The sequence below is a fragment of the Buceros rhinoceros genome, unplaced genomic scaffold (genome assembly GCF_000710305.1).
Source record: "Buceros rhinoceros silvestris isolate BGI_N320 unplaced genomic scaffold, ASM71030v1 scaffold35175, whole genome shotgun sequence".
NCBI lineage: Eukaryota > Metazoa > Chordata > Aves > Bucerotiformes > Bucerotidae > Buceros > Buceros rhinoceros.
In genome coordinates this window covers 7,711-22,417 of record NW_010411715.1, presented here as the reverse complement: position 1 = coordinate 22,417, position 14,707 = coordinate 7,711, and the positions used below count along the sequence as shown (strand labels likewise).

The following is a 14,707-nucleotide window of genomic DNA, read 5'->3' as shown; positions in this document are numbered from 1 at the left end:
TTCCTGCTGTGGAAAAAGCAGCCAAAATGAGCTTTGAACTGAGTTTAAAGTTTCTTCACTGAAATGCATTTCTCTGTGTCGTTTCTGTGCAATCAATATCAAACTAGGGACAGGCTTCTTTCAGAATAACAAAGAAAAAGCACAAAACACGACAAAACAGACAGACATAGATGGACCCTGGGAACGTGACTTTTCTTACCTTTTGAGAAACTTGGCTAAGAAGCAATTCAGTGTGACACACTTTATTGTTAGCCTTCTTTAACTCTAACCTCAGATCTGCAATCATATTCCGGCAGTCTTCCAGCTTGGTCTGTCCAAATGGAAAAAAACTCATTCACGGTTCTGAAACTTTAACAAGGACCAGCAATGGCGTAAGGCTGGAGGGCTGTAATCCCCAGCACTGCAAATCAAGTTATACTGAGCACTTGTGAAAGCCCCAAAACCAGCTAAGAAACTGCATTTTCCTGTTTCCAAACTGAAGACAGGACAAAACAGAACTGTAAGAGGATGATGAACTGCTTTATTCTGGATTAGGACAAAATCTCGAACAGAGATCTGTAACTTTCTCTCAGATATTTCATGCCACAGTATTAGGAAGGTTATTTTTAAAACCAGTAAGTAGACAACATAATTTTGTTCAGTGTTGTGCTTCATACCTGCAGTTCCTGGCTCTGGTTGTAGAATTCCTCCCGGTCATGTTGCAGCTGCCTGATCTGGCTGTGAAGCTGAGCCACTATATTTTCATGCTCCTCCTGAAACTGGTGGTATCTTGCCTGTTCTTTCTGCAGACTCAGTTTCAAGGCCTGGATTTCTTTTTCCTGTAGTTTCAGCTGATCTTTCTGTTAAGAACCCCACACAAAGCATCAGACAACATATCTGCATCATTAGTTAGAACACCCGTCCTAAGTCACTAGCTACGTAAAGCTACCAATTAGCACAAAAGCGTAACACTGTTCCATAGATAGAATGTTCTATATAGATTGTGTTAAGGCATGTGGGGTTTGGTTTGACTGAACAAGAGGTTAAATGGTGAGAGAGTGGACAGGCTGAAAACTCAGCATCACATCCAAAGGCACAGTGAGCCTTTGGCATTAGCAAATTGCTCCACTGCACCTCATGCTTTCAACAGGGACTTGGCCTTCGCAGCTGAAGCAACAGTTCATCTTCCGAAACCTATCTGGGAGTCTATTTTTGACTCTTCTGCTGGCTGTCAAAAGGGGAAACTGTGGATGGAATTAGCTATAATATGGAGATAGAGAATGAAACATGCCTACATCTGCAATGAGATATCCTTCAATCCACTTACAACTTCACATTTTAACACAGCAGATACTTCCAGAAAAGAACATCTGAGTTTTCAAAGCTTTTGCTATTACTCCACAACTGAGTGAAAGGACAATACTTCTTCAAATAATGCAGTTAAGTGTTTAGCACAGCATCACAGAACCACTCTGCTAACTGTGAAGCCCTTAATATTATCCAAAGGTGCTAGCAGAGATCAAGCACAGACATCCACAGAGAGTCACATAGAAACTACTGGTTTCAATAATCACAGGGCACAAGTGACTCCACAAGTTGTTCCACAAACAGTGACTTTAATAGGGTGAGAAATGAGGCTCCTTTTTAAACTGAGCAATACTGAAAGATACCGGCCAAACCAATTAACACTTGTTCTAGCAGCAGTGTGTTTAAATAGCTGCTTGAGTTGTGTCCCTACTCACCATGGCAGCATTATGTTCCTCCAGAGCTGTTGCTTTAATCACTTTTCGCAAGAGTCGCCGGTTCCGTAGGGCATGTTGCTGTCTTTTGAAGCGTTCATACAGTAACTGGTTGTGCAGCAAAAGTAATTGGTTACGTAGGGTGTGAATCTCATCTGAAGGGGGAGAACCTGGATTGGAGTTAGAAGACAGAAGTTACCGAGCTGTACTGTCCCTGTTCCACACATGGGAAATATTTTCTAAAATATGAGAAGACGCAAATGAGAGTTCTTTGAAGGTACAATTTAAAAACCCATCTGCTCCATATATCTCCAACACAAACTAAAAATTTTGAATGTTTTTCTGAGAGCACCATGTATACATTTCAAACGGATTGCTGCTTCTATTAAAAAAAAGCCAAGCTTCTGTGGTGATGCCGAGCTTAAGAGCACAAAACTGACACACACGTGAAGCAGCAAGAACAGTCATCAGGTTTAGATTCAAACAGTATTGAAAAGGTGAAAGGTTCTGCTAGATCAGCATCCCTCTGAAAGCTAATGGATCTTAAATGGTCAAAAGGAGAAATGTCTGGAACTGTGGGGAAGGCAGTTTTCACTTTTCAGAGATGCAAAAAAGCAGCTCATCTCACTGGAAGCCAGAGGTCTACCTGCTCAGCAGATAAATCATGACTTAATGGAGACCATTCTGAAGCACTAGCTAAAAAAGTATGCAGGTCATTGCTTAAGGAAGTCTAACAATAGGGGAACACATTGCCAAAACACATGAGAACTTCCTCACCTCCGAAGTGAGTCCAGTCAGCAGATTTGCTTGGCAGAGACAATCTGAAAAATTAAAATGCAGCATTAGCCAGTACATTTAAATACAAACCCACTCACTTGAAAATGGACCGCCCACCTCAGAAGAGTTTACGGCCTAACAAATGTACAAATACAGTGAGTCAGTATGAGGAGGATTAGGCGGAACCGCGCAAGCAGCAGGCGCCAAGGGCAGAGGAAGGAGGGCATCACTTAAGAGAAAACAGCGTAAGGGGTAGTACGATGAAAAGAAGGAATGCAGCAGATACACCTAAACCTGAAATATGGTTCTCCAGCTCTTAGCTTCATGTATATTAGAAAGAAGAGAGCATCAATCTCACCTTGGCCTCTGTATTTGCTTTTGACTACCCTGTGTGGGACTTAAACCTGATACAGTAAACAAATCTCACTAACAGTGGTACCAAACCCACTCATGCAGCACAGTCCACAGCCCTGCTTCTTCATCCCAAGCTCTGTCAGTGAAGGTGGTAAGAGAACAATGGTCACAGCCCCCTTTTTCATATCTAACATGTTACCTTTGCAAATACAAAAAGCCTCCACCCAGAAGCCCTAGCTCAGCTAACAGTGACGTTTCACAAGACATGGTTTCATCGTAGATTTCCAGACACAGCTGCTCTCCCGGCACAGCTATTAAAGCCAGCACAAAAAGGAATAAAAAGAAGGTTTACAGAGTAAGATTTTCAGTCACCTACTTGTTCAGCTCCTTAGTGTGGGCATCAGCTCCTTGCTGTATCAGTCTGTCCAGCACTTCCACGGGAGAAGTAGAGCACATGCAGTCATCGTCCTGGTTTCCCTTGACTTTCTTCAGCAGCTCCTCAGTCTTCTTGCCAACAAAGAAGTAGGCAGTCTTTGGTAACGCAACCTCAAAAAGGTGGTCGTACAGTGGAGGCTGCCCGCTCCCAAACACTGCTCTTCTCTGTGCTGGTATTTTGCAAGGGCTGGGAGTGAGAATACTCATCTCCCCAGAGGTTCCTTCCCTGTTACCAGCAGGGCTTTCACCAGAGCCTCCGCAGGGCTTGTCTATGGGAGTAAACGTTTGTTTGGGTGTTTCCTGCGCACTCTCAGGCCCAGGCTTGTCCAGAGAAGATGTTAAAGGCTCAGAGGTCTGACTGTGTCCCTGAACACTAGAGACTACTGAATGGGTCTTCTTTTGAGAGCCTGACAGACTTTCATTTGTGCGGTAAAACGGAGAGTCAAATCCTCCTCTAGGCACCATGTGTTCAGCATCAGTTGTGATCTCGGAGATCTCTTTAGATATTGCATCTGAGAAGGACAGGAGGAGGAAGCATAATTATGTGTCTTGTCTTTGGACATCACAAACATTTCCTTAGCTAAGATGTATGTAAGGATGACAGAAATTACCTTCCTCTCTGTCCTTTTCAGCACTATCTTCAAAAGACAAACGATCTAAAAACTCTGGAAGATCACTTAAGGTTACTGAACTTTTACTACCAGGTGTGTCTGAAGAAAAGAAAAAAAAAGTTAGTTGTAGAGATGCTCTTTTCTCCATTCTGACCACGGCACAAAACAGAAGCCTTTTACTGCTGTAGGGGCCTTAGAGTCAGCTTACCCCTCCTTCAGATGCTTCCTCAAAGGAGAAAGCTATTTGACTCCCGTTGCATTCCATGTGGAAACCAGTTCAGAGATCAGTCACCAGTCGGTCCTGATCCAAAAACGTACTTTTGTAAACTTAACATTTACTATTACACAAGTGTGGAGCCGCCCCTATGAATAAGGATGTGCTGTTTGTAATTTAACCCATTAAATAAAATGGAAAAATGTGGCTTAAGCGTAGCGTGACTACTAGACATGAGCATTCAACTCCCCTTTAGCTTCTGGCCAGTAAGCACACAGAACTTACCCGAAAAAAAGAAGTTTAGAGAACTGATGTAACACAAATTTGACAACATGTGGCTACTGATCAAAACTCTGAGACAGCTGCCAGGGGGATACACACTAAAGCATGCAGGATAGAAACCTCATGCTCACAGCTCGAGTGAGTATGAGTTAGGAACACAGTGAAAAACCTTGTAACTCAGTTCGGTTGCCGTGTTGCTATACAACTGCACCAAGGAAAACCAGCTTTCCATTTCAGTTTCATTTCCACTTTGAAGAGTCACAGTACAGAATACAAATACAGTGCAAAATCCCTTTCTACAGCTGTCACAGACGTAGATGACAGAGAATGGAAAATGGAATCTAGATTTACCTATTAGAAGCTGAGCTCCTCAACAATCCACTGTTGATCTCAATATTCCATAGGACTTTAAAAAAAGGTTCGAGTACAATGATATAATTGTAGACAGAAAATAAAGTTTTTCCAAGAGCCTTTAAAAGGGAGCATCACATCTATCCTTACATGCAGCCTTAAGTTTGATCCAGACACACAATATAAAACTTGTTCAAGTAAGGCTTCATGTACAACTTGCTGCTTCTAACAAAATAACCCTCAAAGAATCAGCTTTTTAAAAAAAAAAAAAAAAAAAACCTTTTTCGGCTTTCTGGGAAGGGCTTCATGTACAACTTGCTGCTTCTAACAAAATAACCCTCAAAGAATCAGCTTTTTAAAAAAAAAAAAAAAAAATCCTTTTTCAGCCTTCAGTGTAGGTTTGTATTTTTAAATGTGCATAAGAACACGAGGGTCAGTTAGAAAAAATCTGCAAGCTATTTCTGAAGGGGAATAGTTAAGATGAAATCAAAAGCATCACAAAGGTTGTAAGTCACATCACAGGTTAAGGCAGGATCTTGGAGCCAAAGAACTCAGTGAAAAAAGGAAAAACCTGTGGAAAAGTGTTTGGCAACTGAAACATGTCAATAAAACCAAGATTTGTTTACAACGGGTTATTGGAATGGGGAGAGGAAAACTGAGTTTACCCAATGATTTATCGCTGTTTATGACATTTTGCTGTCGGTACAGTAAAGGCCTCCCAGGATCTGGTTTGTCCTCCTGAAAAAAACAGAACAAAACCCAAACTAGATTCTTTCCATCAGACATCTGTTGGAAAAAAACCTCCTGGACAGCTCCAGAGAAAGGGAATTTCTGCAGAGAGACAGCTTAAATAGCAAACCAATGTAAGGACTCTTACACCTGTGCAACTGGAAGTGGCAATAGCTGTCTAAACTCAGAAGAAAATTGAGTTTTTGCAATGAAATGCAACACTTTTTGTCAAGCAGTTACCCTGATCTTTCCTTCTCAGTTATGATCACTGCGTGTAAGGCAAGTCAATGAAAAGAAAGTCAAATTTGTTTGGCAGAAGAATTTTGTCATACCTTTTTTGGAGGCGTGGCAGCAGCTGAAGGGAGCGAAACATGCACAAAGTCATCAGAAGTGCAGGGTGGAGGAGATGTGGCAGGCGTTCCCAAAGGTGTTCCTTTTCCCCCTCCTGAAAAAGAGGAGCACAAGTTTTCTCAGCAGCCTCCCACTTCCTCCTTCCAGCTGAATACTGCATGTGAAGAATTGTACATTTAAACACTATCTCAACTGTTTACTTCTTAAATCTCTTTCAACTAGTTACCAAGATAGAAGTGCATTTTCCAAAGGGCGTGCTTCACACTTCGGCACTGAATTCTCTGTAGCTTATTTCCTATCTCGGTCTTTGCATTGACACTGCTCTAGATGACCAGGTACTCAGTGCACAGAAGCAATGACTTACACATTTCAAATGACATGGGCTGGCATTCCCGTCTAACAAGCTGACAGCAAAAGTTACAGCCCGGATTTCTATTAAAATCAACCCTGAAGGCCTAATTCCAAAATTCAGCACATACCAGATGGGCCAAAAGCTTTGTTGTAAGGTTGTGATGCAGATTGGGATGACTCCGATGGGATGATTCCAGGGGAGGTTGGTGGAGTGGTCATACCACAAACTGCAGAAGGACTCCAGATGGTAACCTGCGGTGTAAAAGCCATGCATAACAAACACAAATCAATGAAGCTCAGAAAAGGAACGTGTGAAGCACCTGCGCCCAGGTTCTGACACAGGAAATCAGATGGGGATTAAATCTGAAACGTTCACTGAATTGTGAAGAATTCACAGTACTTCTCAGAAACATGAGCTTTTAAGACTGTCACGAGAAACTATAAGCAAAGCGCGAAACGTTTAAAGTGTGCTGCATTTTATCATCTTCTGCTTTACCTGCTGTGGCTCAGTCGACAGCCGTATTGACTGTGGGCTCAGAATCTGAGGTAGCTGCCCTGGCATTTGTGATAGTGTTAGCCGAGGAGTGGAATATGGGGTAGAAGTCCCTGAAAGTTAAAAGTAAAACAAAATTAAATTAAATTAGAACAGCAACGCTTCAAATACAAATCAAGGATTCTTCTGGCTAGTATTTAAAGGTGTTTAACCAAAACCTTTCAAAACCATTCAACTCACACATTTGTAGCAAACGAGATTTTTCTTCCAGCCCAAGAAAATATCTATTCAATTTATTACACACTACAGCTTTTTGAGGTTTTTTTTGGTTGGTTTGTTGTTTTGGGGTAGGGGGACAGGGGAGGAAGAGGCAGTGAAAAGGCAACTGTGAACATGCTGTGTGTCTACCTGACCAGGGCACACATCTATATACTTTTTTTTTTTAAATGAGAGTTTATTTCCTGGTGCCTAAGAATCAGATAAATTAGTAAGATGGATGTCTTTTTGCAATAGGGTGGGTTTTCATCCAGAAACTGGATATCCAAGAGCTGTCAGGCAGGTCTTACCATAGTTGCTCTGTGTGTCAATGTAATAGCTGGCACTGGGGTCAGTTTGATGATGTTTTAAGCTTGTGCAGAGTTTCCGAGACACAGAGTAATAGCCATCTTCATATGAGGCTTCTGCAGGGTCCAGGGAGATTTTGGCACATTCTATCACAACATCATGAGTTTCTAGTCTTTTCCACCTGCAGACAGTTTTTGGATCCAAAAGAGTAAGTTAGTCAATTATTGTTACAAATAAGAGTTCCCGGAGATATGAGGAACTGGCTCGCAGGATGGCTTGTTTGTTCCAGACAGCTTTGCATGCTCCCAGCCAAAACTGGAACAAGGCACCATAGAGAAATTGCAACCAGATGACTTGTAAGAGGGGGTCTCAAAGAGGAGACAAATAGCTTTGACACAGAGATCCATTAAGGTCTGCCATGGAGCACTCTGGAAAGGAGGAACAGCATACGGAGACTTGGTTGATCCTGAGCTTCGGCAGCTGTAGAAATCAGCTCAACTAGACCCAGATGTTGGTAGTCAAAATTTAGACATGCCAGCAGTGAGGGAACCTTATATTACTTAAGCAACCACCACGTGCAATGCCAGTTTCAGGTCTGTGTTTTTCCTTCCAAGTTTTGGCAATGTTTTTCATTATTACTACTTCCTTCATTCAGAAACTTTTTCTCACTAAATTAAGCAGCCAGATTAGATCTGCCCAATATTTCAGGGAATGGAAGTCCACTGTAAAGAAAAGAACGCAAAGAAGGCTGCCTATTAAAGGCTGACTTGCTTGGAAATATAAGATACTATGTGCAAGACACCAAATCAGAAGGCTTTGACTGGTAGTTTTGTGTCAATTGTACTCCTTAGCAGTGCCACCCTCCCCCCTGCCTGGAAGAAGCCTGCAAAACTGAGCACTGTGATATTCAATAGGTTCCCATTTAGTAGTGTTTTCCTAGTGGCTCTGAAAAGCAGGGCAAGAGCACTACTGGGCAGCAACAAGAGTCAATTGCTCCTCTTCAGTGGCTGGGCCTGTGGAGACAAGAGAAAAGCAGCAAGTGGTGCTGCTGCAGGCAAATGAGCCTATTTCTAAAGAAGACTAATACAGCTGATAATGTTAAGACATACCTGTTAAAAGAACTGATCTGTTAACTGAACCAATATCTAGGTACCAAAACAAGACATGCTGAAGCCATTTTAAACACTTAAATCCCACCAAAACAAAAAAAAAATGACCCAAACCTTAAGCCAATGAAGCAGTTCAGTAGTAGTTTCTCTTTATTCATTACAAGCAAATTCTTTCAGAACTTTGAGGATGTTTGTTATAAAATTAAACAAGTCAACTGTTAAGTAGAAGACAGATTCTATCCCAGACCAAAATGAATTTAGAACCCAAACGTTGTTAATGGCCTTTCAAACCAGTTTTTTGGTTATTCACCCAGCTGTAAGCTTGGATGAAGGAAGACTACCTATTTACCTGGTGCATCTATGAATACGGGTGGCAAAACACCACTGGCACACACTGTTACCAACAGAAAAGGTTTTGCTCTAAGTCTTCTGAAACAACCCAGCTAAAAGCTGCTCATTTATAGCAGAGTGAACATATATACCTTCGTGGGTCCAGTTCATGGTCCTTAGATCCAGTCACTAATTCTGGATGAATTCGCACATGCTCCATCATTGGCTGGATGAACAAGAGCAAGAAGAAGCACGTGTTATCACTACAGCAGCTTTTGATTGCACTAAACTACACAAAGCTGATGAGCAGCATACTGATCCCAATAGTTCAGAGAGTTACATTTAACAGATAAAGCTAATGCAGATCACAGCTTCAAGAGATGATCTTGCTCCCAACTGAGATTTTAGTCCTCCAATAGCCAGTTTTCAATTGATTTTGTTGAGCAGCCCTCAGCTACATCAAAGGCAAGTTAAATTAAAGGCAAGTACCTGCCTTTATACATCTATAAATTCCTTGTCTCGGATAATACAGAGATGAGCAGCGTTTTACCTTGACTACCTCTTCAAAGGTCTCCAAGTTTTCCTTCATACTGTAGTGAGAACGCAGAAAGGAGACAAAATTGCAAGGATACATTCCATAAAGACGATGAAAGAGAGCATAAACGCTGGCATGAAGATGGACAAGATAAATCTCTGCCACGTGACCTGAAAGAAGTAGTTAGGATCTTTTTCATTACGTTGGAGAAAAGAACAAAACTTCTAAGAAAGCAAGCAAAGTACTTTTAAATTTGAAATGTTAACTGGAGCAAGTCTTCTGAGATACAAATAGTCCCTGGCGAAACTGTGAAGTCTTCTGAGGGAATAGGCAACATTTACTTATCAGCTCACAGCAAAACCGAAAATTAAGGTATGGACCATTAATTCCAGCCAGTATCCTGTCATTTTCAAAGCAGAGCATTTTTTTAATTCCAGTTAAAACCTGAAACCCCTCTAGACAGTGAGCTAGCATTTGCAAAACTGACTGAATGATTAAAAAAAAAAACCCACACCTGAGGTTTGCTTCACTTCAAAGGTAAAAACTAGAAGTTTGTATCCACAAAGAGAAATCACAACAGACTTGAACCTTACTCACCATCTTGTAAGTTCCAATCCTAATTGCAATGCAAAATGGCCCTCTAAATAGCATCTCCATGTGCTTAACACAGCATTTATTCATACAGCCATGAGACACATACATAGACAGTGCTGGGGTTAGATATCAGACACCTTACAACAAATTCAGCAGCACCAATTCATCAGAACCAATGCTGTAACTGAGAAGACTGTTTTTACCAACACCTTTACGACTACTGATAGCTGCACATTAAAAGAAACTCTTACATGTTGCTTCTTCCGCCTTCCCATCCATACCTGGGAATCTCAAATTCCCAAGTATCTACCTCAAATGTCAGCATTTTTCCTTCTCTGTCCATTAAAGTACCATCAGAGTGGCATTCTGGTCCAGTGAAACTTCTTACAGTAGCAGCACCACATGGAAGAATCTAAGAGACTTAATTTTTGAACAAAGAAGCCAACTATCAAAGAACAGACTACCTTGTGGGCTTAATACATCATTTTCTGCATTCTATTAATCTCAGACCATTAAGAGTCTCACAAAAGAATGTGCTCACCGACTGTGTAATAGTCACAGGGATACTATGAAACCATAACTGCATGCAACAAAGTTGAAATCTCACCTGGATTCTGCAAGCACCAGGCTGAGAGACGCCCAAAGATACCAAAGAAATCATGAAGGTACTGTTTGCCAGACTGAGGAATCATTGGCAACATGGTTATTAGCACTAGGACACCTGTGGTGAGTACTACTACATCTGTGTCAGTCTGCAAGAAGGGAAAAAACCTGCATTAGTCAGTTAAAAGTGTTGAACTTAATTTTTTCCAAGGATGAACACTGGAATCATCACCATGGAAAAAGTTCTCTGCTTTGAAACAGTCCCTCTGAAACCTACCAGAACTTCATCAACCAAGAGTGTTGTCTCTTTCATCCAGAACAACTCTAAGAAAAAAGATTTGGGATTCTTGCTCCTATTCTGCTGCGGCTTTTCTGTACAAAGTTGCCTTAACTAAAAAGGGAACATCACCACAGTTGAGTGGAATAAAAACTTACTGGTATGTGAAGCATCTTAGGTTCCACCTTCCTTCTTTCCCAGAGCTAAGAACACAGAGCATTCCTAGCCCAAGAAACTGGAGATCTGATCAGGATATCCAAGGATGTCAGCCAATTACCAACACAAGGGTCAAAAGCTTTTCTATTAAACCTGGTTAATGACTCTGGCTGCTAAATATTTTGTAAACATTAACTCAAACAACAACTAGAACCCCATAGCTTACACTGAGAGAAAGGGACGTGGCAGTAAAAATCTTTAGCTAGGTGAAACAGCAACAGAGAATCAGATTTAGTGCAGGACACAGAAAATGTTCAAACCCTTTTTCCCAGTGGGGTCCTTACTTGCTTCCCCAGCTTACTGCACATTTTCCTTGGTAGTTTCTCTGCCTTGTCAGCGTGTAAACAGCCTAGGTAAGCCTGTGGCCAGATGCCAGTGAACTGGTTGTGGTATTTCCCAAGAGCCACTTGGGCTGATCGGACACATTCAGTGTATGGATTTTGATTCCTCTGTATAATCTATGGCCTCTGTTCTCCCTCAGGCAGACATAACCTGTCACAGCACATTTCCTGGCCATCCGTCTCCCTCTGTACACATCCCCAGCACTACCGCATCGCTGTTCTTCTCCCCCCAGCTTTCTGACACACTTCTCTCCTCTCACAGCCAGCTAAGGCTCACACTGAAAAGGATAATGGCACTCTTGTCAGGCATTCCAGCAACAGCACATTTAGTGCTTTGGCAGTTACAAATTTGTTGTGCTTTTGTCTTGAAGAGCGCTGGCACTTGACTACATCATGCATTTTCATGTGACTTAAATGACTACTACAAATTCTTCACTACCAAATTAAACGATGTTACTCACGACACATCCTAGGTCTCAAAACCCTTTCCGTTCTTTATCCACTGTGACAACACTGTATAGTATGATAACCAACAAATTTGCAGATGGGAAAAAAACCCAAAGCATGGGGGCAGAGCTACCTCCTGGTAGTCCAGCATGTCTGTCGCCAAGGGAAAGTGCCAATTCCAAGGTAATTTCACCATGGAATAGTCTATCGCATGGTCTGTCTACACTGCGGGTAGAGAATGTCACCTTACATGCACCAACTTCAGAACACACTAATGTAAAGTTATTGCATTTCTCTTTAAGTTCACATTCAAGACATCCACTAACACCATCAACAGCCCCTCTGCCTTTAAGTTACTTTTAGAAAAGTTTTAGTAAACTTTCCTAGCTCAAAATTATACAGAGACAGTGGCTTTTCAAAACAAGATAGCAAGTAATAACAGGATCAGCACAGAGCATTTAGTTGATGTAATCCCCCTGTAGCTCCGAGTATTTTAATCAACATTTTCTCTTCTCACAGCTTAACTACATGACATCAAAGCAGAAAATAAACATCTTGTATTACAAGTATGTACGTTTACATCAGGTATACAAGTGTTTTATGGACAACACCGACAGTTCTTACCTTGAGACATTTCAGTAATGAAAGTAGGAGAGGTGCTTGAGAAAGCTTATGTTTCCAAGATGGTTGTCGTCTTATCACATGTCCCAGCAGCGAGAGAGTGGGTAAACGAGTAGCAGCTTTGCCCATATATTCATTAATTTTGTCCAGAAGATGCTGATAGAGGATTTTGCAGAGTGGTAGAAAAAGGAAAGGTATTTAACTGGTATATATTCTTTTTCACCAATCTATATTCAGCAGTTTGCCATTGCCAACTACGGAAACTATGAACATTTTACAAATATACAGGATCCAAGAGCAAATAAAACCTAGCAATATATCTCAGCCTGCTGGGAGCTAAATGCAAACTGTTCAGTCAAGAAGCAGTCAATGCGCCTCAAAATATTTATCATAAATTAAAAAATTTGGTTGGCAAAAGTAAAACAATTTGTAGCACCATTCTCTCCATTTATTTAAAAATCTTTACTTGCTCTCAAAACACCAAACTTCTATCAGGCTAACTCATCCAGCACTGAACAAGCAGCAGTAGCATCGCAAAAAGGCAGCGTTAGTCTCCTGAAAACTTTAATTTATAGAGGTTCTTTGCTTAATTGGGTCAGTTTAAGCACACAAGAAATAGAGACCTTTGAAGTTTTTAAAAACCTTAACTACTCATACTACAGAGATACTACATCTTTACTACAAGGTGATTCTATTCCAGAATGGAAAAACAGGAGTTCTAACAGATGCTGTTTAAAGGCTGCTTCAACGCCAGGCTAAAATCTGCCATGCTTAATAATGAGGTTTTTCTACCTTGTCATGAGGCTCTTGCAGCGTGGACAGTATATGCAGTGCCTGCTGAGAATTGGTTTCCAAGTAATAGTCCACCAGGTTGTTCACAAGCACAGGTCCCCGGTCTGACAGCAAGAAAAAAAAAAAAATCAAAACAAGACACATTCTCAGTACACTAAAAATGAAGCATTTGCTACAGGGCAGTATATGCAGTGCCTGCTGAGAATTGGTTTCCAAGTAATAGTCCACCAGGTTGTTCACAAGCACAGGTCCCCGGTCTGACAGCAAAAAAAAAAAAAAAAATCAAAACAAGACACATTCTCAGTACACTAAAAATGAAGCATTTGCTACAGGGACACTGCACAACTTTTTAACAATTTTTTACACAATTCATAACATCAACCAGCACTTCAGTGTTCACCAGACCTTTAGGAAAATATCTCTCAACTACAGCTTCTAGTTCCTAACCATTCAAGCAATTGCATTCAGCTCTGGGAAAGTAATGAGTTTTTTCAATAACTAACAATTACTGTCTAGCCGTAAAAACCTAGAGGTAGCTGAACCACAGGAGTATTATACTCAGCACAGGTAAAGAGTAACTTTACATTCTCTCCCTTCAGCAGATAAAGGAGAGCAAGTTCAGGGACAAGGACACTGACAGTGCTCTCATGCTCTGAAAAGACTCCATCAACACACGTAACAGCAGCAAACATTTCTTCACCAAAGCTTGGTCTGTTTTGTTTGCACTCTGGTTTTTCTGTTGTTTATTTTTCAAATGAACAAGATCCCACTAGTCCCCACAACGTGGATGACACCTCCTTCCTTCTAGATACACTTGACAAAGAAAGTTTTGTCAGCTCACAACTTGAGGTTATGCCCGAGGAAAAGCCAGTCATCTCAGAAAAGCATTTTCACAATGATGTCACAGCCTTTCCAAGACACAGGCCATTAAGCAAAATGGACTGAAGAGAAGCCTCAATCCTCCAAGCAATTTCAAACCCAAACATCGAGTTTCTTCCCAGCTGCATTTGCAAAGACTGTGGTTGATAGAAAAGCATTATTCTGCCTTTATTGGTGTAAAAGCAAAACTCTCCTTTGATTACACAAAAGGACACGTACCACAAATGAGATTATCTTTAAACGCAGCTGTTATATCTTCCAGGACACCCAGAATTGGAGAATCCAGCATGGAGAGGAGCTCACCAACATTTCCTTGCTGTGCCATGATGCACGTGCTGACATGTATGTGGAGGTTGAATTTCACAAGTTCCTCATTGGTGCCTCTCTACCAGACTAGGAGAGAAGGGAGAGCAGATGAATGAACTTTCCTTTTTCCCTTTTCACCTCTAATCTCTCATCACTCCTCTGTTTCTTTTCTACAGTACTGCCCATTTAACACTAAAAGGATTGCTCAAGTTTACATGTCTGCAAGAAGAAACTGTAAGAGACAAGTTGCCAAAGAAGCCAGTGAGTCACAGCCAGGGTTTTCTGCATCTTGCAGAAGGCTTTGGCTAGCGTATATAGACTGTCAGAGCATTCTATTACCATATATTTTTTTACTTTGCTCTCCAGGTCAGTCAACCAAGACTAAAGTTTTGAATAGAATGCAAATAGCTTCCTGGAATCACTCCAT

The 14,707-nt window shown here is 41.2% G+C and overlaps 1 protein-coding gene across 1 annotated transcript in view; it reads right to left on the bottom strand.

Moving 5' to 3' along the window:
* Positions 1–14,299, bottom strand: part of TSC1 (tuberous sclerosis 1) — a 20,101-nt gene extending 5,802 nt beyond the window's left edge. The window contains exons 1-17 of the mRNA XM_010136107.1: positions 14,194–14,299; positions 13,096–13,199; positions 12,307–12,459; positions 10,406–10,550; positions 9,220–9,374; positions 8,822–8,895; positions 7,233–7,411; positions 6,670–6,779; positions 6,302–6,425; positions 5,804–5,916; positions 5,408–5,480; positions 3,896–3,994; positions 3,226–3,796; positions 2,496–2,539; positions 1,722–1,888; positions 657–839; positions 200–310 (exon numbers count right to left, since the gene is read on the bottom strand). Of these exons, the coding sequence (XP_010134409.1) occupies positions 200–310; positions 657–839; positions 1,722–1,888; positions 2,496–2,539; positions 3,226–3,796; positions 3,896–3,994; positions 5,408–5,480; positions 5,804–5,916; positions 6,302–6,425; positions 6,670–6,779; positions 7,233–7,411; positions 8,822–8,895; positions 9,220–9,374; positions 10,406–10,550; positions 12,307–12,459; positions 13,096–13,199; positions 14,194–14,299 (2,511 nt within the window). The remainder of the gene's footprint in view (positions 1–199; positions 311–656; positions 840–1,721; positions 1,889–2,495; positions 2,540–3,225; positions 3,797–3,895; positions 3,995–5,407; positions 5,481–5,803; positions 5,917–6,301; positions 6,426–6,669; positions 6,780–7,232; positions 7,412–8,821; positions 8,896–9,219; positions 9,375–10,405; positions 10,551–12,306; positions 12,460–13,095; positions 13,200–14,193) is intronic.
* Positions 14,300–14,707: the final 408 nt, after the last annotated feature.